The sequence below is a fragment of the Panthera leo genome, chromosome D1, assembly GCF_018350215.1.
Source record: "Panthera leo isolate Ple1 chromosome D1, P.leo_Ple1_pat1.1, whole genome shotgun sequence".
NCBI classification, from domain to species: Eukaryota; Metazoa; Chordata; class Mammalia; order Carnivora; family Felidae; genus Panthera; species Panthera leo.
The window spans coordinates 69,890,425-69,917,338 of record NC_056688.1 but is presented as its reverse complement, the minus strand read 5'-3'; the positions used below and the strand labels follow the sequence as shown (position 1 = coordinate 69,917,338).

Genomic DNA, 26,914 nt, shown 5'->3' with positions numbered 1-26,914 from the left:
TAGAAAAGTTAAAACTACATGTGGGTTGTGGTAGGTTTCTATTGAACAGCATCAGTCAAGATGGCAAAAAGAGATAAACACAATAAAATATAAGTGCTATGAGAACAGTCAATAGAATATTCTATGGGGGGGGTGTCTGGGTGGTTCAGTTGGTTAAGCATGTATTTCGACTCAGGTCATGATCTCACAGTTTGTGAGATTGATCCCTGTGTTGGGCTCCATGCTGTCAGCACAGAGGCTCCTTGAGATTCTCTCTCTCCCTCTCTGCCCTTCCCCTGCACTCACACACTCTCTCTCTCTCTCTCTCTGTCTCTGCCCCTCCCCTACTCTCTCCCTCAAAATGAAGTTTTTAAAACCTAAAAGGATATTCAATGGGAACTCAGAGGAGCAACTGCCTTGGTGACTTAAGAAAGGCAAGCAGGGGGGCACCTGGGTGGCTCAGTCGGTTGAGCGGCCAACTTCGGCTCAGGTCATGATCTCGCAGTCCGTGAGTTCGAGCCCCGCATCGGGCTCTGTGCTGACAGCTCGGAGCCTGGATTCTGTTTCAGATTCTGTGTCTCCTTCTCTCTGACCCTCCCCCATTCATGCTCTGTCTCTCTCTGTCTCAAAAATAAATAAACGTAAAAAAAAATTTTTTTTTTTTAAAAAGAAAGGCAAGCAGGGTTGCTGGAGGGGTTGTGGGAGCAGGGGATGGGCTAAATGGGTAAGGGGCATTAAGGAATCTACTCCTGAAATCATTGTTGCACTATATGCTAACTAACTTGGATGTAAATAAATAAATAAATAGAAAAATAAGTAGGTTCCAGGCTCTGAGCTGTCAGCACAGAGCCTGACGTGGGGCTGGAACTCATGGACTGCGAGATTGTGACCTGAACTGAAGTCGGAGGCTTTAACTGGGCCACCCAGGCATCCTCTCTGTAACGCTTTTTTTTTTTTTACATATTTATTACTTATTTATGTGACTATGTTTAAAATATTTGCTAGGGATGAGAAAAGAATAAATTATTAAATTCATATTTAATTATTGGTCCACTAATGAATTTTATTTTTCTAGAACTATATCTTACTCTCACAAACCTTGAAGGATGAAAAGTCTTGTGCTAAGGTGAGAGTGAAGAATCTTCATCTAGCCAGTTAGAGCAGAAATCTGGTCCCTGAGGGGAGAGGTCAGTGCACAGACTGACAGGTATGAAGTCTGATAATATAAAGTTTAGGGAAGGATGTGAAGAAATAGGAACTCTTTCATTAATTGCTTATAAATTAGTACATTGCATTTTGAAAAGCAATTGGCAGTTTGTAATAAAATTGAAAATGGAGATTTCATAGAACTCAGCCTTTGGATTTCTCTGTCCCCGAACAGTGCTTTGCAAAGCCAAACTCAAGCACCCCAGGCATGTACAGGAGGAAAATAGAAGAGCTTCTTATTGCATATATATTTTTTAATGTATTTATTTAAAAATGAAAAAGAAATTGAGCTTTACTAAAATTTAGTGTAAGGATTGAAGCTGGTGCCTTCATTCAGGGTGAATTTCAGAAGTCATATGGATTATGGATGCTGACAATTCCCAAATGTAAACATCCAGGCTTATCTTCTCCCCTGAACTCTGCCTACTATGTATCTTTACTTGAAAGTATATGATTACATGAAAAAGATGGGAAGAGTAGGAAGTTAATAAATTTGTAAATAAAATAGATGTATCAAGGGGCGCCTGGGTGGCTCAGTCGATTGAGCATCCAACTCTTGATTTCGGCTCAGGTCATGATCTCACAGTTCATAGGATCGAGCCCTGTGTCAGGCTCTGTGCTGACAGTACAGAAGCCTGTTTAGGATTCCCTCTCCCTCTCTCTCTTCCTCTCCCCCACTCTCTTGCGTGCGCGCTTGTGCTCTCTCTCTCAAACTTTAAAAACTTTTTTTAAAAAGAGATTGCATTATATGCACTTTATTTAGGTTTATTAAGGTAAATGACAAAATTCAAGTGACTGTTCTCTCACTACCATGGGCACAGCACAGAAATGGGGACCAGAATGGAAGGGAAACTGAGTCGAGGCATTGAGACCCTGACTAGGATCAGACCCTAGAGAAGAGGAATGTAAGGAGGGATTAACTGCTCATCCCCAACGTAAAGGGAAGGAAATATCCCACCCTCTACCTAGTCCTGGGGAGAATACACACAAGTCAGGCACACAGTCTAAATACAGGCGTGTCTGTAGTAATAAAACAAAAATTCTGCCAGTCAAAAATTACTCATCCCGTTTCTTTACAGTCACGTGTTTAGACTGTAATAATCACACAAAAAACTATGGGTGATAAAGTTTGGACAACAAAGAGGAAACAAATATTTGTAAACCTTAGTTTTCATTCTGGCTTATTACATAATAAAATGCTCTGCATTCTTTTGGTTGACTCATTAACACATTATAGTTTTCAATACACAGGGTTTGGTGAGCTTTGAGTGGTAAAAAGCTCTCCATTGCAATAGTTACTAAAATTTATTGACAACCAGGTTAGAGTAATGTTGGCCAGAAGAACTTGAAGTTCAAGGCGAAGTCTTAGAAGTTAGTTGTATTATGTTGTATTATCAGGGAGAGAATCATGTTCTTTCTTTCAGGTTTCAGTAAAAACCTGGTGGAAGCTAGATTTTAGAGTAATTGTTTAATGGTATTGTACCCTAATGTTTCCAGAATACAGGCACAGCTCTTACTTAATAAAAACATCAAAGGGCCTGAGGGAATCTCACTTTTGATTTTTTTTTTAAGTTTATTTATTTTGAAAGCGAGAGAGAGCAGTGAGAGCGCCTACGCAAGTGAGGGAGGGGCAGAGAAAAGGAGACACAGAATCCCAAGCAGGCTCCATATCAGTCCAGAGCCCAATGCGGGGCTCAGCTCATGAACTGTGAGCTCCTGAGCTGAGATCAAGAGTTAGACACTCAACCTACTGCACCACCCAGGCACCCCGGGAATTTTACTTTTGCAACTGGTATTCATAATATTCAAGAAAGTAACAGGGATGCTAAGGTATCAGAAATAGGTTTTATTGTATAAAGCAAGCATGATGTTACTGGAGGTCTGCTAGGAGAGCTGGCTGCCAGGAGGCCTAATGGACTGGAACAACAATGTGGATAAAAGGACGGAGGTGTGTAGGAGTTAGAGGGGGAACCCATCAGATCGTAGGCTCCGAATTTGAGATTTGCTAGTCCAGAAAGTATAGTTTGGACCTTGGGAGGAGCACGTTCTCAGTGAGAGATTTATAACTAAATTTTCTGAGGTTGATGCAATTGGCCTGGATGCCAGTTGATTGATTTATAATTAGGGGATATATATTTCTTGTCACAGTATGCTCATTTGACCTCTTCAGAGCTTTCCTTTTCACAGGACCACAGTCCCCTCTAGGCTGAGTCAGCAATCCAAAAGTTGTTGGGTAAACAGAGAATTCTTACCCAGACCTGAGGCGAGTTTCAGCCCACTCAGGCCTGGAGAAATATTCCTGACCAACGGAAGAACATTTTTCTTATATTAGACACTCTGTCAGATTTTGCTTTTCTGAATCTAATTATATTTTTGGAATAATTTTAGATATACTAAAAAGTTGCAAGGTTAGTACTGAGGGTTACCTTCATTCATCTAGTGCCCCCTAATGTTAACATCTTACATAATCGTGGTACATTTGTCAAAACTAAGAAACTCACATTAGTATAATGCTATTAACCATGGACTTTATTCCAATCCTACCAGTTTTTCCATTAATGTCATTTTTCTATTCAAGGATCCAATCCAGGATCCCACACTGCATTTAGTTACCATATTTTGCTTAATCCTCTCCAATCTTGCACAGTTTCTCAGTCTTTCCTTGTCCTTTGTGACATTGACATTTTTGAGGAGTACAGGTCAGATATTGTGTAGAATGTCCTTCAGTTTGGGTTTCTCTTATGATCACACTAGATTATTAAGTTTGGAGGAAGCTTACAACAAAGGTGAAGTGCTTTTTCTTCCCATCATATCAGGAGATATATGATATCAATGTAACTTATCACTGATAATGTTAACCTTACCCACTTGTTTAAGATGATACTTGCCAGTTTTCTCCACTTGGAATTACTGTTTTTCTTTCCTCTATTCCGTGCTTTGGAAGCAAGTCACCAAGTCTAGCCCACCCCCAAGGAAAGGGAGAATCAGCTCAACTTCCTGGAGAGGGGAGTAGCTACAAATATTGTCTTGAATTCTTCTGTAAAGAAAATTTGATTCTTCTCTGGCACTTACCTACCTACTTATTTATTCAATTGTTTATATTAGTATGGACTCATGGATATTTATTCTTTGGATTATAATAGAATACTATTATTACTTTGTGGTTCAAATTGTTCCAACTTTGGCCAAATTCTTCCAGATTTGAGAGCTCTTTCAGGTTACTTCCTGTGTCCTTTTGTTGGAGAATGTTATTTAGGAACCAAGATTTGGGTGCTGGACGTGCTCATTGCTACTGAGTTGCCACTGCTTCCAGGTCTACTCAATGAACAGAGCTAGCAAATAAGTGTGTGTTTGTTTACATACACACAGATATTAACCCATATAAACACATATCTATATTTGTTTCTGTATCTATATGAATATATATTAAAATGAACATGAGTTCATATAGACATCTCCAATTCTAATACAGCACTACAGAATTCATTCTAGCCTTCTCTCCTTGATTGTTTCTTAATTTCTTTCTTTAAAGTGAGAAATCTGGCTCCCGTTGTCTTTAATTTATTTATTTTATCCTAGTAGATAAATAAAGCAGTTTCAGAAATGCTGACACTTACCAACTATAGTGTTTATATCTGTCCTTTTTGTCTTTAGCCTTAAAGTATCCAGTCCAAATATGGTTTTCCAAAGTTCCTTAGGTCAGCTTCTGTTTTCCCCACTTCCTTCAGTGAGGTTATATCATATATTTGTAATACAATCAGATTCATTTGTCACTGCATTCCATCCTGAGATCCTTGGATATCCTGTTGACTTTTTTTTTATTTGCATGTAAAAAAGTTCACTATTTGTGATGTATAATTTTGTGGGTTTTGACAAATGCATTAAGTCATAGGTCTACAACCATAGTATCATATAGAATAGTTCCATCATCCTAGAAACTCCCTTGTGCAGCCCCTTTGCAGTCTGAACTACTTTAAAATACTAAGTTTCTTCTATTGATTCATTCATTTAAAGGACACAGCTGTCCTTAGAGTGCTGGAGACATTTTGCTAGCTTCTCATATGTGCTGAGTTGATAAGTTTAGGATTCAGAGGTCAGCATTCTTTCTGATCTCTAAGAATTTGGAAAGCTCCTCACTGCTGCTCACTCTGGCCATGTATTAACTAAATAGCTCATAAAACTGTAATGACCAAAAACTTGCTTCCAAGAGACTCATTTTGGACTGTTCCATCTCTCTTGTAATATGAGTAAGATATGAAAAACCTTATTGGAAAGCAACGATATGTATCTAATCTATTACTTACAGTTGGTGAGGACTTTGTATTTATGTAATGAGCAACTCCCAGAGCAGTCTGTAAGGGTGCTGCTTGTTCGACACCAGAATCCTGCCTTCAAATTTCAAAAATGTTTCACTCAGTTTAGATATCTGTCTATAGGGACTCTGTACCTTTCTGGGCCAGCATCAGACCCTTTTAGACTTCTGAGAGTATGTGAAGCTATGGATCTCTCCCCCAGAAAAATTCATGAACCCTCTCCCCTAACCTGAAGATAGGGGACCCGACAGGGGTCCATGGATTCCAGATTAAGAATCTAGATCTGAACACTATAAGGCAAGTTGTTGAACATAACAAAGGATTTGCTGGTAATAAATGAGTGTATTCTACTATAGAATTAAATGTACACATATACATTGTGATGGTTAATTTTACGTGTCACCTTGGCTAGGCTGTAGTACATAATTGTTTGGTCAAAACACTAGTCTAGATGTTCTGTAAGGGTATTTTTTAGATATGATTAATATTTAATTTAGTAGACTTTGGATAAACCAGCTTATCATTGGGGAGCCTAGGTGGCTCAGTAGGTTAAGCATCCAACTTTTGGTTTCGGCTCAGGTCATGATCACACAGTTCATGGGATCGAGCCCATCATGCATCAGGCTCTCTCTCTCTCTCTCTCTCTCTCTCTCTGCCCCTCCCCAGCTTGAGCTTTCTCTCTCTCTCTCTCAAAATAAATGAATAAACTAAAAAAAAAAAAAAAAAAAAAAAAAACAGATTACCCTCTAAAATGTGAGTGTGCCTCATCTAATCAGTTCAAAGTCTTAAGAGCAAAGACTAAGGTTTCCTAATGAAGAAGAAATTGTCCTCAAAACTGTAACATAGGAACCCTGCCTGAGTTTCTAGCTTGCTGCCCTACAGAATTCTCAAAACTGCAACTCAAACTCTTACCTGAATTTCCAGTCTGCCAGCCTACCTTACAGATTTCAGACTTGCCAGCCTACCCTCACTCGCAATTTTATGAGACAGTTCCTTACAAACACATACACAACAGACAGACATAAAACTCCAATGGGTTCTGTTCTCTGGAGAACTGTGGTTAATATATACATCAAAGTATAACAAATACTCAGTGAATTTCCACAGAAATATCCAGTTCCCTTCTCACTATGAGAAATGGTAAAAACTCTTACTTAGTGTTTACATATTGCTTCTCTTTTTTTTTTTTTTTTTTTTTTTTTTTTTTGAGAAAAGCCAGCATAAAGCACTTTTATTGCAATAATAAAACTTGGAACTTATACATAGTGCAGGGAGGTGGGGGTGGGGGATAGGCAGCAATAATTTCTCTCACCAAATCACTACACAGGACAGCAAAGGGGTGAGAGGGGGGAGGAAAAGGCAGGAAACTCTGAGATCAGCAGGGGGAGCTGAACATCAATGCTGCACATCAAAAACTAGGAGATGCTGAAGCTGTGATGACCAGCATCATTTTTCTCAAGACAACACTCAAGGGTTTGTCATGATGGCTGGGCTTTCATTGGGTGTTAAGTGTCTACAAACAGCACCTTCAATTTAAACTTTCGATTAAAGTTTCTTAAAATTTAGGAAGTGGAGCTTGGATAGCTATGAGATTACAAAAGTCCTGAATATCCGTTAGAAAAACCACAGGATGGAGGGGCGGGGGGGGGGGGGGGTGGGTGGGTGGTGGGGGGTGGGGGGAAGCCAGGCCACGAAGAAGGCTTCAGAGGTCCCTGCTGGCCTGGGGACAGATACCTGTAGTGTCCAACATCGCAGTGAGAACCATCTGCTTCCAAAAGGCAGAGGGTTTAAGGGGAGGGTGGGGCAGGGCAGTGGAGGCAAAGGCTCTCCTCCCCCTCCCCATTTCAGTTTTGGGTAGGGCTTTTAATTCAACCCAAGGACATCTCTCAACTTGGAGATAATTCGGCCCTCGACAGCGCCTCAAATCTGCTATGGCTTTGCAGCGCAGCAGCAAGAATGTTTAATATATAATAGATAAAAATTTCATCCAAAAAAAAAATAAAATAAAATAAAGATTCTTGCAACCCCCCCCCCACCCCCACCAATTCCTATTCTAAAATTAACCCATTACTTGTGCTGTTAATACTTGACTAATACTTAAGTGGAAACCTAGATCCAAAAGACTGAAACTGAACCTTCACCCCAAAACGAAAACGAAATAAAATGAGTAACTTGAGGTTTACGGCAGATAGTTTAGGTCAACACACATACGAGGAGAAAGGGAAAGAGCGAAGCCGGGTGACAACACATTCAGTCGGGGTCGATGTTTATACAAAGAGTGTAGTGGAACATCAGGAAAAGCTCCATACGGATTCGCGTGTGCGCATCTGGAGGCGCCACATCCCTCCACGGCACATCCAAGAACGGGGCGCAGGGGGCTCGAGGGGGGCTGTCCCTGTCATTCCAGTTTCAGAAGCTCCACGTCAAAGACGAGGGTGGCATTCGGTGGGATGATGCCTGGGTGGCCGGTGGCACCGTAGGCGTAGTCTGGGGAGATGGTCAGTTTGGCTCTCTGACCCACACTCATCTGGGCAACCCCTTCTTCCCAGCCTCGGATCACCTCCTGCTTGCCTAGCATAAACTTAAAGGGCTTGTTCCTGTCCCGGGAGGAATCAAATTTCTTTCCATCTTCAAGCATCCCCGTGTAGTGCACCACGCAGGTCTGGCCGCGCTTCGGGAAGGTGCGCCCGTCTCCGGGGGAGATGGTCTCCACCTGCACTCCCATGGCGGCGGCGGCGGCGGCGGCTGGGGACGCTGGGCTGGCGGGCGGCGCGGCGGGCGGCGTGGACCCACAGCGGACCTGGCGGCAGCTCCCCGGCTCTGCCTTGGCCCTGGGCGCCTGGCCTGCGCACGCGCGCGCCCCCGCACGCCCCGCCCTGCGTGCGCCCATATTGCTTCTCTTTTGATCCAGTTCCAGTTCCTCTTGTCTTTGCAAGTCCTGGAGATTTTCTATGCTATGTCTCATGCTGTTCTTATTCTATGTCATTTTGCACTTGGATGTCCCATTGCTGCTATAACAATTAATGACAAACTTTGTGGCTTTAATGATAAATAAACACAAATTTATTATTTTACAGTTCTGGAGATTGAGTCAGATTGGGTGTCAGCAGGGATATGTTGCTTTTGGAGGCTTAAGGGAGAGGATCCATTTCCTTGCCTTTTCTGGTTTTGAGAGGCCACTAGCTTTCGTTGGTTAATGGTCCCATCACATCACTTCACCTTCTGCTTCTGTCATCACATTTCTTACTTTGACTCTGACCCTTCCTACCTCCGTTTTATAAGAACCTTTGTGATTACATTGGGCTTTCCAGGATAATCCAAAATAATCTCCCCATATAATGACAATCTAACTTAATCATATCCAAAAGCAAAACAAAACAAACAAACAAAAAAACCTTTTTGCATATAAGTAACATTCACAGGTTCCAAGGATTAGGAAATGGATATTTTTGAGATACTCTACCATAAATGTCTTTTTTATTCCTAATTTATTTTGTATTTTATGTACTCCTTATTTTTATTCATAAAGTTATTGACAAAGTTCACTTTAAGGACTACTTTGATTAGTTTATTTTTCATAAGTTTATTCTTCTAATTCTCTGTAAAAGTATTTTTCACTTGTTAAACCCCAATTGTTCTCTCTTTTTCTGACTGCATAACTCCGAAGCATTTCTCTGTATACAGCTGAGACCTTTTACTTCTCTCTGAGTTTTATTTTGTCCTTTGTATGGCAGAGGAAGGACAGTCTAACAATTCTTTTGGTAAGAAAAATAAATTATTGATTAGTATTCTAACTGAAAATCAGTTTCCTCTCACTAGATAATGGTGTGTGGATAGGTAGTATGTATACTCAACTGATATTCTCCCCTTCATCTATACCCATAGAACCCTGATTTTGGTTTGGATGGCAATGTGCCAAGCCCCAGAGAATGAGATGAATTATGACTTACCATAATCATACCAGGATTTTTCAACTTCAGCATTATTGATGTTTGGGGCCAGGTACCTGTTTGTTGTGGGGGGTTGTTCTGTGCCTCGTAGAATGGTTAGCAACATCCCTGATCTCTACCCACTAGACGCCAGTAACATCTCTCACAAGTTTCAACAGCCAAAACTATTTCTAGAGATTGCCAGAAAGCAAAAATCACCTTCAGTTGAGAATCGCTGTCTTAAGACCAATCGTGACAATCCAGTTCTTTATCAGGGACTTATTTAGGGAAGGCACACGATCTATTTCTGGCAAAATGGAAGAAGTCTGTTTAAGTGTTGTGGCATAAAGAAGAAAAGTTCTGAGGAAGATTTTCCTTTCTGAAAAAAAAGAGAGAGCTAAAAAAATAACAAGGTCCTCAGAGTCCTTTCCCCCACCTTGCAGCCTGGGATGCTGGTATGTATGGATTTGAACTTTGGAGCTGTGGCAGCCATCTTGTGATTTTGAGTACAGCAGAAGAGAAGGATGGGAAGAGCCTGCATCCTTGATGACATAAACTGTGGAGCCAGCCTTGGAACTGACTACCTCTAGATACTAGATAGAATGTCTTTGTTTTGTGCCAGTCCCAGACTGTCCGTAATCAGTGTTGTGGCTGAATGGGCCCTTGTGCTTTTTATGATTGCAAGATGGCTTTCAGCAATAATCATCAAGAAACTTTGTAAAAATGAAGGCTGAGCACCTACAGGACCTGTAAATTACATAGCACACATGGCACCACACAGCAAGGTTGTAGGCAGATAGACTGAGTGCACACTGGCCTGGGGCTCTGCTTTATTGGAGTTGAGGGCCGGGGCCTAGGCTTTCATGGGCTCACTATTAAATGGTGAATTTAAAACATAAGAGCAGGGATTTAAAGCACGGGAAGAGGAAAAACAAGTGGCCCAAAAGGTCAGTTATGGGAATCTACCAAGATTTTTGAAACAAAGGCGCCTTGGTACAGGGAAGGAGCCTGGTGGTTTCTGTATTTGTGTGTCTGACCTGTGTTTGAGATAGCCCTCTTTGAAGTGGGTGTCTCTTTGTAATGGTTGTCTCAGCAGTCAAAGCTTAAGTCAGGCACTTGTATTACAAAAAAGGGGGGGATATCAGGGGGCTTCACTACAGTTTTTGTTTGAAACATTTTTAGAGATTTTGTTATTTGTGGCCAAAAGCATCCTAACTGATAGAATTAAAATATGGTAGAAATAGAAAAACACATTAAACATTCTCCCCTTCCTAGTGACATACTGGAATGGTGAAAGTTTAGAGGGATGGGGGAATGTTTAAGAAGAAACATCTATAACTGTTTAAAATACTATGCAAGTTAGGTACTAAGGAACAGAATAAAAATTTCACGATACTTTACACCTAAAGAAAATTTACTAAGAATATTAATTTAATAAAGCAAAAGCTTGAACACGATATAAAATGACCATAGGAGACAGAAAAAGGAGATTTCAGAGTTAAGAAGACAATATAAGGACCAAAATAACACCAACTTTCACCTAACAAATTAATATAAAATATGAAGAAACAACAGGCGCAACTGAAATGAGATTTCTAACGCAAGAGAAGGCCTAATTAATCACTACAATGGAAGAGGAAAAGAAAACAAATGTTAAAGCATTGTAGAGAACCTTGTCCAATTAATATCCCTAAAAGAGTGAGCCTAAAATGTGCAGCAGGAGGGAAAAAAAAGTATTAAAAGAAACTAGATCTGCAAACTAAAAGGCGATCTTGTTTCTGAAAAAAAGTGAAATGAGTGATTGAACTGAGATGAAACATGTCAAATTCAGTTAAATTTCAAGGATTAAACAGTGTTCTTCAGGCATCCACACAGAAAAAGAAGGTGATCTGTAATGGGAAATTTGGATTATGCTTTGATTCTTTCACAGCAATATTCAGTGCCAGAAGATAGAGCAACGCCTAGAAAGTTGAAATAGAAGACAAGAATACTACACAGGCAAGTTGTTTGCATATAAGGAAGCATATTTATACTCCTAAGCATAAAGAAACTTAGAAATCACTGTATCCAGGAGTCCTAGAAAAAAATTACTTTCAATAAAATCCATATATCCATGAAATTTAAGTATAGTGAAGGTAAGATAAAAGGACTGGAGATAAACAATGAGTACATTTAAATACATAAATAGCTGCGATATCAAACATAATCTAAAATGGTGTTCACCAAATAGTTTGATGTTTATTTCTAGGTGATAGGATTTTATTTTTTTAATTTATTGATATGTTGCTCTGTTGCTTGAATGCTTTTCAAGGAATATGCTATATTTCCATTTCACAAACACTAAATTAGTCTAAAAATAAATTTATGATATGGCTTAAGTAGATTACCTCTAGAAAATTCAGGTATGGGTAAACGTTATCTAGGACAAAATGTGTTGGCTTGATATTTATCTCTTAAATATTTATTACCTTATTCATTAGAATCCATCTTTGTATATAGTATTTTGTATTATAACCCAGAAGGGTAGAATTATTTAGCACAAAGCAGTCTTTCATTTTCTTGGCCTTAGTTCTATTGCTAAGGGTTTTACAAAACTCTCTAAAGAAATAGAAGAGGAAGGAATGCTTCCCAACTCATTCTGTGAGGCCAGTATCAGCCTAATCTCAAAACCAAAGACATCACAAGGAAAAAATGAAAGAACAGACTAATATCCCTCATGAATATAGTCAAAAAAAAAATCCTCAGTAAAATACTAGCTGCATGTTTGTGAATTTGCAAGCACATCCAGTAGCATATAAGATTATATTCCATGAGCAAGTGGGACCTATCCCAAGAATGCAAGGTTGGTTTAACATCTACAAATCAATGTAATACACCAAATTAATACAATAAAGTTAAAAAGAAAAAACCCACATGATCATCTCAATATTTCTTTTTTTTAAATTTTTTTAATGTTTATTTTCAAGAGACAGAGAGACAGAGAGACAGAGTGTGAGCAGGGGAGGGGCATAGAGAGAGAGGGAGACACAGAATCAGAAACAGGCTCCAGACTCTGAGCTGTCAGCACAGAGACCGACTCAGGGCTTGAACTCACGAACCGTGAGATCATGACTGAGCTGAACTCAGATGCTTAACCGACTGAGCCACTCACAACAAACTAAGATAGAAAGGAAATTGCCTCAATTTGATAAGACCACAGCTAACATCATACTTAATGGTGAAAGATTTAAAGCTTTCTCCTGAGATCAGGAATAATAAGATGTTTGCTCTTGCCACTTCTATTCAACATAGTGCTAGAGAGTCTAATCAGGGCAATTAAGCAAAAAATATAAATAAATGGCATCCAAATTGGAAAGGAAGAAGTAATACTACTTATACTTTCAGGGAACATAATCCTGTATATAGAAAAACCTAAGGAATCCATTAAAACTAGAAATGAATTAATTTACTGAAGTTTCATCATGCCAAATCAATGTACAAATATCAGTTGAGTACAGTCAGAAAATTAAGAAAAAAAATCTGTTTGTGATAGCATCAAAAATACTTAGAAATAATTTTTTTAATTATTAAATTTTTGAAAGAACTTAAAGAAGACCGAATAAATGCAGAGATGTGTTCACAGATTGGAAAATTTAACATTGTTAGGATGGCAATACTCTTCAAATTGACCTACAGATTCAGTGCAATCCCTATCAAAATCCTAGGAGTTTTTCTTTTGCAGAAATTGACAAGTTAATCCTACAATTCTACATGGAATAGCAAGGGACCAAGAATAGCAAAAATAACTTTGAAAAAGGTCACAGTTGGAGGACAAACACTACAAAGCTTCAGTAATCAAGACAGTGTGATACTGGCATAAAGATAGCAATATGGGTTAATGAAACTGAATTGAGAGTCCAGAAATAAACCCTTATATATACAGTCATTTGATTTTCAACAAGGCTACCAAAACAAGTCAATGGGGAAAAAATAATCTGTTTTTACAGATGATGCTGGGACAACTAGATATACACAAAAGAGTGTACACATCCTTACACAAAAGAGTGAATTTGGACCCCCACCTCACACCACATACAAAAGTTAATTCAAAATGAATCAAAGACGTAAATGTAAAAGCTGAAACTATTAAACTCTTAGAAGACAACATGAGTGTAAGGTTTTATTATTTTGGATTAGCCAATGATTTCTTAGATACACCACCCAAAGCACAAGCAAACAAATAAAAAATAGATATATTGAACTTCATCAAAATTAAAAACATCTGTGCTTCATTGTCAAGAAAGTGAAATAACAAGCCAAATGGAAGAAATATTTGCAACTCATAGATAAGACACCAGTATTCAGAATACATAAATACAGAATACAGGTGGTTTTCTGCTCAGGTCATGACTTCGCGGTTTGTGGGTTCAAGCCCCGCATCAGGCTCTGCACTGCCACTGGTTGGGATTCCCTCTCCCTCCCTCTCTGCCCCTCCTCTTCTTGAGCTCTCTCAAAATAAAAATAAATGTTAAAAAAAGATAATCCAATTAAAATATGAGCATATAGACATTTCTCCAGAGAAGTTACACAAATGGCCAGTAAGCACATGAAAAGATGCCCAGCATCATCAGCCATTAGGGAAATGTAAATCTAAACCACAATGAAGGGTGCCTGGGTGGCTCAGTCAGTTAAGCGTCTGACTTCGGCTTGGGTCATGATCTCACAGTTCATGGGTTCAAGCCCTGCATGGGGCTCTATGCTGACAGCTCAGAGCATGGAGCCTGCTTCAGATTCCATGTTTCCCTCTCTCTCTGCTCCTCTCCTGCTCACAGTCTGTCTCTCTCTCTCTCTCAAAAATAAAATAAGCGTTAAAAGAAAAAATTTTAAACCACAATGAGATACCATTTCACACTCACTAGAATGATTGAAATATAAATAATAATGGACAAGTGTTGTTGAGGATGTAGAATGGAACCCTCATATTTTGTAGATGGTGCAGCCACTCTGAAAAACAGTGTGTCAGTTTCTCAAAATATTATCCATAGAAGTACCATTTGACACAGTAATTGTATACCATAGATACCAAATAGAATTGAAAATATGCTGATACAAAAATTTGTACATGATTTTTATAGCAGCAATATTCATAATTGCCAAAAAGTGGAAACAACCCAAATATCTATCAATTATGAGAAGATAAATTGTGATGTATCCATACAATGGCATATTATTTAGCCATAAAAGGAAGTAAGTACTGATACATGTTACAGTGTGGATGGACCTCAAAAAGATTATGCTAGGTAAAAGAAGCTAGACACACAATGTCACATACTATATGATTCCATTTGTGTGAAATGTCTAGAATAAGCAAATTCACAGAGATTGAAAGTTAAATTAGTAATTTTCAAGAGTTGAGAGAAGGGGAGAATGGGAAGTAACTGATGAAAATATTCTGTATTTCATAGTAATGATAGTTGTACAATTTTGTGACTATACAACGACCATTGAATTGTATTCCTTAAAAGGATGACTTTTATGGCATGTGAATTATATCTTTTTTAAAAAATATAATTTATTGTCAAATCGGTTTCCATACAACACCCAGTGCTCATCCCAACAAGTGCACTCCTCAATGCCCATCACCCACTTTCCCCTCTCCCCCACCCCCCATTAACCCTCAGTTTGTTCTCAGTATATAAGTCTCTTATGGTTTGCCTCTCTCTCTCTCTCTCTCTCTCTGTAACTTTTCTCCCCCTCCCCTCCCCCCATGGTCTTTTGTTAATTTTCTCAAGATCCACATATGAGTGAAAACATATGGTATCTGTCTTTCTGTGACTGACTCATCTCACTTAGCATAATACCCTCCAGTTCCATCCATGTTGCTGCAAATGGCCAGATTTCATTCTTTCTCATTGCCAAGTAGAATTCCATTGTATATATAAACCACATCTTCTTTATCCATTTGTCAGTTGGTGGACATTTAGGCTCTTTCCATAATTTAGCTATTGTTGAAAGTGCTGCTATAAACATTGGGGTACAAGTGCCCCTGTGCATCAGCACTCCTATATCCCTTGGGTAAATTCCTAGCAGTGTTATTGCTGGGTCATAGGGTATTTCTATTTTTAATTTTTTGAGGAACCACCACACTGTTTTCCAGAGTGACTGCACTAGTTTGCATTCCCACCAACAGTGCAAGAGGGTTCCTGTATCTCCACATCCTCTCCAGCATCTGTTGTTTCCTGAGTTGTTAACTTTAGCCACTCTGACCAGTGTGAGGTGTTATCTCGTTGTGGTTTTGATTTGTATTTACCCGATGAAGAGTGATGTTGAGCATCTTTTCATCTGTCTGTTGGCCATCTGGATGTCTTCTTTGGAAAAGTGTCTATTCATGTCTTCTGCCCATTTCTTCACTGGATTATTTGTTTTTCGGGTGTGGAGTTTGGTGAGTTCTTTATAGATTTTGGATACTAGCCCTTTATCCGGAATGTCATTTGCAAATATCTTTTCCCATTCCATCAGTTGCCTTTTAGTTTTGTTGATTGTTTCCTTTGCAGTGGAGCAGGAGGGCCCATGTATATTGCCCCTGCTTGGGCTGATCTCTGAGCAATACCAGGCTAAGACATTAACTGAGAAAGGAAATGGCTATAATATTATGACCCTTTCCCTTTTGTTTTGGAAAACTGGAGCTGGTGTATTGAATTAAGAACATTCAGAAAATGACCTGCTGCATGAGGGGGCACAATCCACTCACAGGAGTCAGCACATAGCTCCTCAAGCATTGGAGTTCCAATTTTGGGCAAGTAAAATACCCCAGGGTTGTTTTCACTGAAGAAGCAGGTTTAGTACACTCACAAAAGAAGTAAAGCGCTAAGATTTGTTACTTATAAATCCCAGAAATGGGAGTGGGTGTGCAATGAGCTAGGGGAAGGGCAGTCCTCTGTGTCAGGTCATGAACGAGCAGGAAATAGAATAGGGTAGCATGCACCTATTACTCACTAATGTGGCTGGGGCAGAGGTCACCAACTTTTCACAGCCTTAATAACTGTGGTTATTTTATTTGTTTATTTCTAAGTGATGATTTATTTATTTATAGTGAGCATGAGTGAGAGAGAGTGGCAGAGAGAAAGGGAAAGAGAGAATCCCAAGCAGGCTTCACACTCAGTGTGGAGCCCAACACAGGGCTTGATCCCACGACCCTGGGATCATGACCTGAGCTGAAACCAAGAGTTGGACGCTCAACCAAATGAGCCACCCAGGCACCCCACTAGGTGGTTATTTTAAAAGGTGCTCTGGGGATGGCAAAATGGGAATTTATGGTGGGAATCCTAAACTCAAGTCCTTATCTAAATGTTCAGACTCAGTGTGAGTAAGGTCATCGTACCGTAAAATGCCTAGGTAGCAACTTAGAAAAAATTTATTTTTCTCATCACACCTTCCCATGTGGAAAAAGTTCCAAGAGAAAGCTGACAGAAAAGACCAAAGTATCCAGAAGAAAATACCCCCTGAAGAAGGAAGTTTGGAGTATTTCCAGAAGTTTTGATAATTTCTGTAGGATACAGACAAAGGAAAATACGGAAAAGCACTGTCTTCCTCAGCAATATGCCTCAGCTGTGTTGGTTGCAAGGAACAGAGAATCATTCAAAAATAACATTTATGGGGTAGCTGGGGTAATGGTACTCACAGGAATAAAAGATAGGGATCTAGGACATGTGGGAAGGTCTGTGGGAACCCCTGGAAGGACAAAAAGCCATGTTGTTGGGCAGCGGACAGTTCTTGTTTGGGCTTTCCGATATTCATCGTTTCAACCTTCTTTGTGGCCCAATTACCTTTTGCCCCTATCACCTCTTCCACTTAATTTGATAGAACCATTATGTGGGACTTGGCTTGTGACACAAGCTAGGAGGGCAGGCCTTTGACCCAAGCTAAACTAGGGCATTGTATATTCCCCTCCACCCTGGAATGTGAATCTCTAACCCAGGGGAAAGCACACTAAAGCTATCAATGATCAAGTTTTACTCTGTCTGTACTACACATTCTGACCAGACCTTTCTTGCTACTGAGACCACTGTTGTCTCCAGGGATGTCTTGGTTCTCAGGCATGACTCACCCACCTCTAGTCAGTTGGATTCTAATCCCAATGCCTTTTGAATAAATTCTCTTCTGCTAAGGTTGGAGCTGTTTTCTGCAGCTTGCCACAGAAAGATTCACTCATGAGTGGCAGAAGCCATGGTAGGGCTGGATTCCATAGGGCCAGATGGTCCAAAATAGCTCTAGGGCCTTCAGGAGTAGAAATTCAACAATTATCTGTCTAATGTGACATGACTGACTACTCTCTGCCTATCGGCTACTCTGTGGATCTCTTTCTCTGTCTACTATCCATTGATCTCCTCACTCTTTATCTTTTTTCCAGCTTGCATTTTCAGATTACTCAAAATTTCATTTGTTCTCTTCAACATATTCTTGGCCCACATAGCAGAAGAAAATCTTTCCTCTACCCTCTTATGTTCTGTAGCTGGACCTGAGAGTTAAACTGACATAAGAGGGAGGGAACCACAGGAGACTCTTAAATACAGAGAACAAACTGAGGGGGGATCAGAGGGTGGGGAAGAGGTGAAAATGAGTGATGGGCATTGAGGAGGGATGAGTACTGGGTAAGTTTCATGTAAGCCAATTTGACAATAAATTGTATAAAAAAATAAAAAATAAAAATTTTCTAGAACACCTCAAAAATTAATTAATTAATTAATTAACTGGCATAAGATCAAACAGGAGAGAAGTAAAAAGTTTTCATTTAATATTTTTACATGCACTTGGAGCCTTTATAGGAAAACCAAAGACCGAAGTAGCGGTTTAGTACCAACAGCTTATATACTTTAAAAAACAAAGAATTATAAATTTGTGAAGTGACAAGACAAAGAAAAGTTTACTCTTTCAGGAGTGGTAGTTTGCAAGGAAGTGACTAGGATATACAGGGAAACTAATAGAAGCTAAGGGTTATTTCAGTAGGTTTGTTTGTACATATCCATCTTGGCATTGACTCCTAGTGTCTGATGGTGACACTCTTCTTCTCTTCCTAGTAGAGTACCTTTCTAAAGAGAAAATTTCTGATCTGCTTTTAGGTAGGAAGGGGGAGATCAGAGAGCCTTTCCTTAATCTGTTGTTTCTCAGCTGCCTTCAGCTCAAAATCATCAGTACACAAAAGTGGCCTATTTTGGGTTGGCATGTTCTTATCCTCTCAGAGATCAGAATTTTGAGCATCTGCTCTCATCTTTAACTTGCTGAATCTCTCTCTCTCTCTTTTTAAAATGTTTATTTATTTAGTTAGTTAGTTAGTTAGTTAGTTTGAGAGAGAGGGGTGTGCAGGGGAGGGGCACAGAGAGACAGAGAGGGAGACACAGATTCCGAAGCAGGCTCCAGGATCTGAGCTGTCAGCACAGAGCCCGACATGGGGCTCAAACTCACAAACTGTGAGATCATGACCTGAACCAAAGTAGGACACTCAACCGACTGAGCCACACAGGTGCCTCAACTTGCTGAATCTTTCAAATATTCTGCCATTAAACTCCTGTGACTATGAATCTGTTTGCCACAGCTCATTACCTAATAATCTAGAGTGCCACATGGACCCAGGACTAGGGTGAAGCAAGCAAAGTGCCCAGGGTGTAAAATTTCAGAAGATTTTCAACTCTATGTACCAACCATGCACTTGCACAACCCTGAGAGGGAGCACCTCCTGAAATGTTGCATCCTGGGTGCCTTGCTTGCTTTACCCTAGTGCTGGCTCTGCACTTCCTTGGTACAGTGTTTAGAAGCTGTGAGTTATCCTACCCCCCAGGTAAGGGCAGCCCAATTCTTTGTTAGAGTATGCTTGAACAAATTTCTCCTCCCTAGGCTTCCATTCGTCAATTTCCATTCGTCCGCTTCCAAAAGCAAGCTGTGTTTCCATCCTGGATGGCAGGAAGTGCTTGCAATATATAAAGTAAAAATTTAACTGCACTCATTTTTTTATAAGATTCAATCTTCAGTAAGCAAACCCTTACTTCAGGTAAGGTAAAGCATTTCATGCCATTTCACTGCACAGGACATGAGCCAGCCTATGTGTTGGTGGTTTTTCAATTAGGGGCACGACTGGCCTCAGTTAGCAGAGAATATGGGGAGAAGTGGTCACATGATACAAAACAGGGTTACTCGATCCATATGGGCCATTGATAGGGCTGGGAACATGGCACATATGTTAAATGCTCTCTCTCGTATCCAACATCATTACATGTAAGTCACAGACACAACAAGGAGCTTGGTGGAACAGACACAGAGAATGACACAGTGTGCTAAGAGTTGTTGTAAAACCTCTCCCTGTCCCTCCATAAACAGTAGTACAGGCAGCAACCCAAGTTCCTCACTGGGGTTTCTCCTTCTCCAGGGTAGCACCGTGTGTGTGCCATAGGCTGTACTGCAGGAGGAGTGAGTGTCCAAAGAGCAGAACAGAGCAGGTGAAACAGGGAGTTCACTAAATCGTGAGGGAGTGTAGAGGTGTTTGGTCATTTGGCAGGAGTGAGGTGACTGGTTCTCCAGCGCTAGCAATATAGCCCTTCATCTGGTCCTTTGAGTTTCCTTTGTGCCTGCAAAGAAGAAAGGGGGACAAGCTGTTCTATGGACGCATCTGGCTTAGAACCAGGTTTAGCAGGACTTTATTTTACAATTTATTTTACTTTGTTTTGTTTTTAAGCTTGAACAGATGACAACGGACAAGAGCCAGAGGATGGACTTTGCAATTCTTTCCTTTTACCTCCACCTCCAGGAAGATTTTTCGTTTGTGGGGTTTGTTTTCTCTATTTCAATCCTTGTCTAATTATTATATGTCTGAAGTACCCTTCTCTGAAATAGTGGCTTCCTAATCTGGCTTCAACTCCGTTTTTGAGAAACAAATTTCACTTTTTAGAAAGACCTTTAGAAACTTTCTAATTTTATCTTGAGAGTAGGGTGGAGGGAGCTTGTGCCTTATATTGCCATAGATATTGTGAGGACTTGTGAAGACTACTAAATCTGGGGATTTTACTAAAATCTGGGGATCTCCTCTCCAACTCACTTTACTTCATAGTATAGAACTTGGTAAACCTGATACTTCTGCTCAAAACATAAGTTGAAAACCAGATCCACAAGTCAAATTTTATCATATTGCTTATATTTAAGACTTGGATTCTGATGGGAGCATGGAATGAGAAAACCCACCATTCATTGAATATAAACTGTGTTCTAGGCACTAACACGTGTTACCCAATCCACACAAAGCTCATTGTAGTAAATACGATTGTTTCTATAGATGAGAAAAAAAATGAAATTCAGAGAAGTTGAGTAACTTATTTCCTAAACCTGAGGTCACCCAATGGGTAGGAGGCAAAGTAAAATTCAAATTCTGATCCATTTTGCTCTTAACTGTATTTTTCTTTTGCATCCCTTCAGATGATGACTAGAATATAGTTGTACATTGCTTATAAAAATTTTTTTGCCCTTATGTTCATACTCTTTTTGTTAAATGCTTGAAGAACTCCAGTTATATGTTAAAGCCTCTTTGTATTTCTGCCATTTCACAAATATTTGTGCCTTTCTTTCCTTAAGAAATTACTTTCTTGGGATGTAGTCTATATATATACAATGTAGTATTACTCAGCAATCAAAAAGAATGAAATATTTCCATTTGCAACTATGTGGATGGAGCTAGAGGGTATTATTCTAAGTGAAATTAACCAGTCAGAGAAAGACAAATATCATATGACTTCACTCATATGAGGAATTTAAGATACAAAACAGATGAACATAAGGGAAGGGAAGCAAAAACAATATAGAAACAAGGAGAGGGACAAAGCATAAGAGACTCTTAAATACGGAGAACAAACTGAGGGTTGCTGGAGGGGTTGTGGGTGGGGGTATGGGCTAAATGGGTAAGGGACGTTGGGAGGACACTTGTTGGGATGAACACTGAGTGTTATACATAGGGGATGAATCACTGGAATCTACTCCTGAAATCATTATAGCACTAAATGCTAACTTGGATGTAAATTAAAAAATAAATACATTTAAAAAAAAAATTTTAATGACTTTCTTTGATGATACCACTATGCCATTTTTTGACATGTTAAAAATTTAAGTGGGAGATTTAACTCAATTTCTCCAGCACTACAATGCCTTTGGCTAAACATCCTACTACAAAAATTGCTATCTGGTTATCTTCCAGGGTAACACATATAGAGTTGGGGTTCCCTTGTCGATTCTTCTTTTTCACCATTTATTGGAGTCCACCAAGGCTTAATGCTCAGCCCTCTTTTCTATCTACCTTCTTTCCCCAGATTATCTCAGCCAGTCTCATTATTTTAAATGGCATTTATATGTCGATGACCCCCCAAATTCTTATCTCTAGTCCTCACCTCTACCCCACTCACAAGTCAATAACTTTTCCAACCCTTTCTTTGTAACTCCACTTGGAGAGTATAAACTTTAGTTTTGAATACTGTCTTTCTTTCCCAAACCTGCTTCCCATGTATCTTATAAATGGAAACTCCATTCTGTCAGTTGCTCAGACCAAAATAACCTGTATTAGTTTCCTATTGCTGCTTAACAAATTACCACAAACTTAGTGGCTTAAAACAACAATTTATTCTCTTATAGTTCTGGAAGTCAAAATTCTAAAATCAATGTGCTCCTTCTGGAGGTTTCTTGTATTCTTGTATTTGTTAGCCTCTAGAAGCAGCCTACATTTCTTGCCTCCTGGTCCATTTCTTGCAACACACTAACACCTTGCTTCCACTGTCATATTTCCTCCTACTCCTCCTCCTACTTTCTGATCTCCTGCCTCCTCTTTATAAGGATCTCATGATTCTATCAGACCCACTCAGATCATACAAAGTAATCTCCCCATTTCAAACTCTCCAATCACATCTGCTGAGTTCCTTTTGCAATATAAGGTAACATTCACTGGCTCCTGGGGGACTACTATTCAGCTGACTACAATCTTTTCCTCACATTGTTCACAGAAATAATTTTTTATGGATTACAGACCCATGTGTTTAAAAAAAAACAACACACATTATCGTTCAAATAGTAAAAGAAAATTTAAGGGAATATATTTATAACCCTTTAAATAGAAAGTCTTTAAATGAGTTTCCAAAATCAGAGGGAATCAGTGAAAAGAGCAAAGTACAAAAATCCAAAATTCTGTCCCTCCACAAAAGCAGTAAGTAAAGTAGCAAAAACTATCAAAACCAACTTTTTCAGAACTCCAGAAACTAATTAAAAGTTTACAGCAACCAGGAAAATGATTAATTAAGGCTAAATAAATAAATAAATAAAACAGCCAAATCTTAGTAAGAGAGCTCTGTGGCATTTTAACTTACTTCCTCCCCATCCTTCATTCCCTACTGCCTGGTTTAGCAACACCCTTCAAGACAACAGCTTCCATTTTGGATATAGGTTTCTAGTACTAGAGGGAGCAAAACAAACTTCATTCTCAAAGAACTGTGGTGGTTTATTTTGATTTGTCTGATGGTTCCCTGAAAGACCAAACCAAAGGACTTGCCTTAGTTTCACTTAATTTAGCTCTCTCCAAAGTCTGAAGCAGCTACCTGGGGGAGTGCTTATCAAACATATTGAAAGGCAAATGTATTCGTTGCTAATGCCTGGGGTAAAAGATAACAACTGGGGCAAGCAATAGAAAAAATATAAAAGCTTGCAATGAAAGTATGAGAAATGAGATGTTTTGGAGAATAAGACCTTTGGAAAGCTTCCACATATTCCTAAGGCTCTAAAAGGCTGGGTGCATATCCAAGGCTAGTGTATTCTCAGAAAAGACCTGAGAAGACACTGAACTTCCACCTCTAGCTGGCCTTCAGGTTCTGCTCAAGCAGTAAGGAAGGCTCAAGAAGAGTTGTTGACGGAGTATTGAAGATGTGTCACAACATGTACAGAGAGCTCTTGGCAAATTGGAAGGTTTTCTGTTATCATTGTTCCAGGCATTAAAGAAATCTCTGTCAAATCATTAGCTGACCACTAAACTAATGGAAAAGATACTACAGTGCCCCTAAACAACAACAAGAGTTTACAAAACTAGTTGAGAAAACTCAATAAACAAACAACTACAACAAATCCTAGGGAGGGAAGAATGTAATTTCTGGAGTTCCTGCATTGTAATGTTCAAAATGTTCTTTGTACAAGGAAGTAAAGGAAACCAGGAGAATAAAGTTTCATCAAATAGATAATATCAATGAAGAGATACAAAATTTAAAAAAGAAACCAAATAGAAAGTCTAGATTTGAAAAATGCAATAATTGAAATTAAAAATATATACTTAAGGGGTTCAACAGTATATTTAAACAGCCAGAAGAAAGAAGCTGTGAACTTGAGGTCATTTGAGATTACCCACTCTGAGGAGCATAAAGAAAGAATGAAGAAAAATGATTAGTCTCAGAGACTTGTGAGTATACCAACATACATCTAACGGGAATCTCAAAAGAAAAGAAGAGAAAGAAACAGAAAGAATGTTTGAAGAAATAATGGATATAACCTCCCAGATTTTATAGAAGATATGAGTCTTCATATCCAAGAAGCTCAATGAACTTCAAGTAGGATAAACTCAAAGAGATATGCATTAAGACACATTATCATCAAATTGTCAAAAACCAAAGACAGCGGGAATCATGAAAACAGCAAAAAAAGTGACTTGTCATGAACAAGAGATCATGCTCCAGCAATGAACAATCTGAAAATGAAATTAATAAAACAATTCTATTCATAATATTAAAAATAATCAAATACTTAGGAATAAACTTAACTGAAAAAGTGCAAGACTCATATACTGAAAATGATAAAATACTACTGAAAGAAATTAAAGAAAACCTGAATAAATGTAAAGCATTCTGTGTTCATGGATTAAAACTTAATATTGTTAAGATTTAATGCCCAAATTTACAGATTCAATGCCATTCGTATCAAGATTTACAGATTCAATGCCAAATTTACAGATTCAATGCCATTCGTATCAAGATTTCAACTGCCTATTTTCAGAAACAGAAAAGATGATTCTAAAATTCATATGGAATAGCAAGGGACCTAGAAGAGACAATACAATCCTGGAAAAGAACAAAGTTGGAAGATTTATAATTTATAATTATAAGTTTATAAATTATAAATTATGTTAATAAGATTAACAGCTAATTTCTTATCAGAAACTATGCATAGAGGCCAGAGTGTAGGATTACATATTAAAAATGTTAAAAGAAAACAAATTAGCAACTAAGAATTCTACATCTGGCAAAATAATCCTTTATAAATGAAGGAGAGATGTTTATTGAAGCATTATTTAAAATAGTCAAGATGTGGAAGAAACCTAAATATCCATTAACAGATGAATGGATAAGATAAATACATTACATACATACAATGGAATATTATTCAGTCTTTAAAAAGAAGGAGATTCTGTTACATACTACAATATGGATGGAACTTGAAGACATTATGTAAACTACAATAAGCTAAGCACAAAAGGACAAATACTGCATGATTCGACTTATACATAATATTTAATCAAACTAATTGAAACAACGTGGAGTAGTGGTTGCCAGGGGCTGGGGGAAGCAGAAAATGAGGAGTTGGTGTTCAGTGAGTACAGAGTTTTAGTCATGCAAGATGAAACAGTTCTAGAGTGTCGTGCAACAATATGCATATAGTTAACAATATCATAATGTTCACTTAAAAGTTGTTAAGTTGGTAAATTTATGTTATATGTTTTTTAACCACACACACACAAAAACCTACCAAAAAGAAAAAAAGAAGAAGAAGAAATTAAGACTTTCCCAGATAAAAACTAAGAGATCATTTCAAGTAGAAGATCCCTCACAAGAAATGATAAAAGGAGTCCTTCCTGCTGAAATAAAAGGACACTAGACAGTAACTCAAATCCATACAAAGACATAAAGAACACTGATAAAGGTAACTACATAGCTAAATATAAAAGTCCATCTTAATGTATTTTTTATTATAACTTCTCTTTTTAATCTATTTGATTTAAAAGGCAACTACATAAAACAGTGATTATAAATCTATGTTGATGGGTACAAATGTATAAACATGTAATTTGAGATAGTACTATGAGAGGTGGAGGAGTAGCTATATAGAAACAGCTTTCACATAATATTGAAACTAAGTGTTATTACCTTGAACTATTTTGTTATAAATTAAGATGCTAATTGTAATCTCCAGGGCAACGACTAAGAAAATAACTTAAAGAAACTAACTTAAAAAAATTAAGTGTCCAACTCTTAATTTTGGCTCAAATCATGATCTCATGGTTCATAATAAACTGTTAAAAAAAAGACATATAGGTAACAAATAGACAAATCACAAAAGACTATCAGTTATTACATTAAATATAAATGGATTAAACTCCTTTAAGGCAGAGATTGCAGAATGGATAAAAAAACTTAATCTAACCATGTGCTGTCTACAAGACACACCTTAGATCTAAGTCACAAATAGATTGAGAATGAAAGAATGGAAAAAGATATTTCAGGAACCTAAAGAGAACAAACAATAACCAAAAGAGAACTGGAATGGATATTCTAATATCAGATAAAATAGACTTTAAGACAAAAGTCGTTACATAAGACAAAGAGGAACATCACATAATGATAAAATAGTTAATTTATCAAGATACAACAATTACAAATATGTGCACAACTAACAGAGCCCTAAAATGTATGAAGCAAAAACAGAATTGAAGGGAGAAATAATGATAATAATAATAATTATAATAATAATAATCAGAGACTTCAAACCCTCACTTTCTTCTTTTTTAAGTTTATTTATTTATTTTGAGAAAGAGGGAGAGAAAGTGAGCAGGAGAGGGGCAGAGGGAGATGAGACACAGAATCCCAAGCAGGCTCTGCACTGTCAGTGCAAAACCAAACACAGGGTTCCCTCTCACAAACATGAGATCATGACCTGAGCCAGAATCAAGAGTCCCACACTTAACCAACTAACCCACCCAGGTGCCCCCAAACCTCCCTTTCTATAATTAATTAGAACAACTAGACATAATATAAACAAGGAAATAAGACATGAATAAAACTATAAAACAGCTACACCTAACAGACATATATAGAACACTTCAGCCAACAATGGCAAAACACACATTCTTTTCTCTTTTCTTTCCTTTTTTTTTTTTTTTTTTTTGAGAGAGAGAGGGTGCAGGTAAGCAAAGGACAGAGAGAGAGAGGAAAAAGAGAGGGGGAGAGAGGGGAAAAAAAGGGGGCTCACCCAAAGCAGGGCTTGAGCTTACCCAGGGCAATGTGGGACTTGACCTCACGAACCATGACCTGAGCCGAAGTCCAATGCTTTAACCAACTGAGCCACCCAGGCACCCCCTTTCTTTTTTATTTAAATTCCAGTTAATTAACATACAGTGAAATATTATTTTCAGATACGCAATATAGTCATTTCACACTTCCATAAAACTCCTGG

At 38.5% G+C, this 26,914-nt stretch overlaps 2 protein-coding genes across 2 annotated transcripts in view; one reads left to right on the top strand and one right to left on the bottom strand.

Moving 5' to 3' along the window:
* The window catches only part of LOC122201260 (translation initiation factor IF-2-like), a 120,877-nt gene that overhangs the window by 12,970 nt on the left and 80,993 nt on the right, over positions 1-26,914 (top strand). The window contains exon 3 of the mRNA XM_042907164.1: positions 20,133-20,224. Coding sequence (XP_042763098.1) covers positions 20,133-20,224 — 92 coding nt within the window. The remainder of the gene's footprint in view (positions 1-20,132; positions 20,225-26,914) is intronic.
* LOC122201023 (peptidyl-prolyl cis-trans isomerase FKBP1A) lies at positions 7,158-8,355 on the bottom strand. Its single transcript, XM_042906879.1, has one exon. The coding sequence runs from the start codon at positions 8,221-8,223 to the stop codon at positions 7,897-7,899; it is 327 nt and encodes a 108-aa protein (XP_042762813.1). The 5' UTR covers positions 8,224-8,355; the 3' UTR covers positions 7,158-7,896.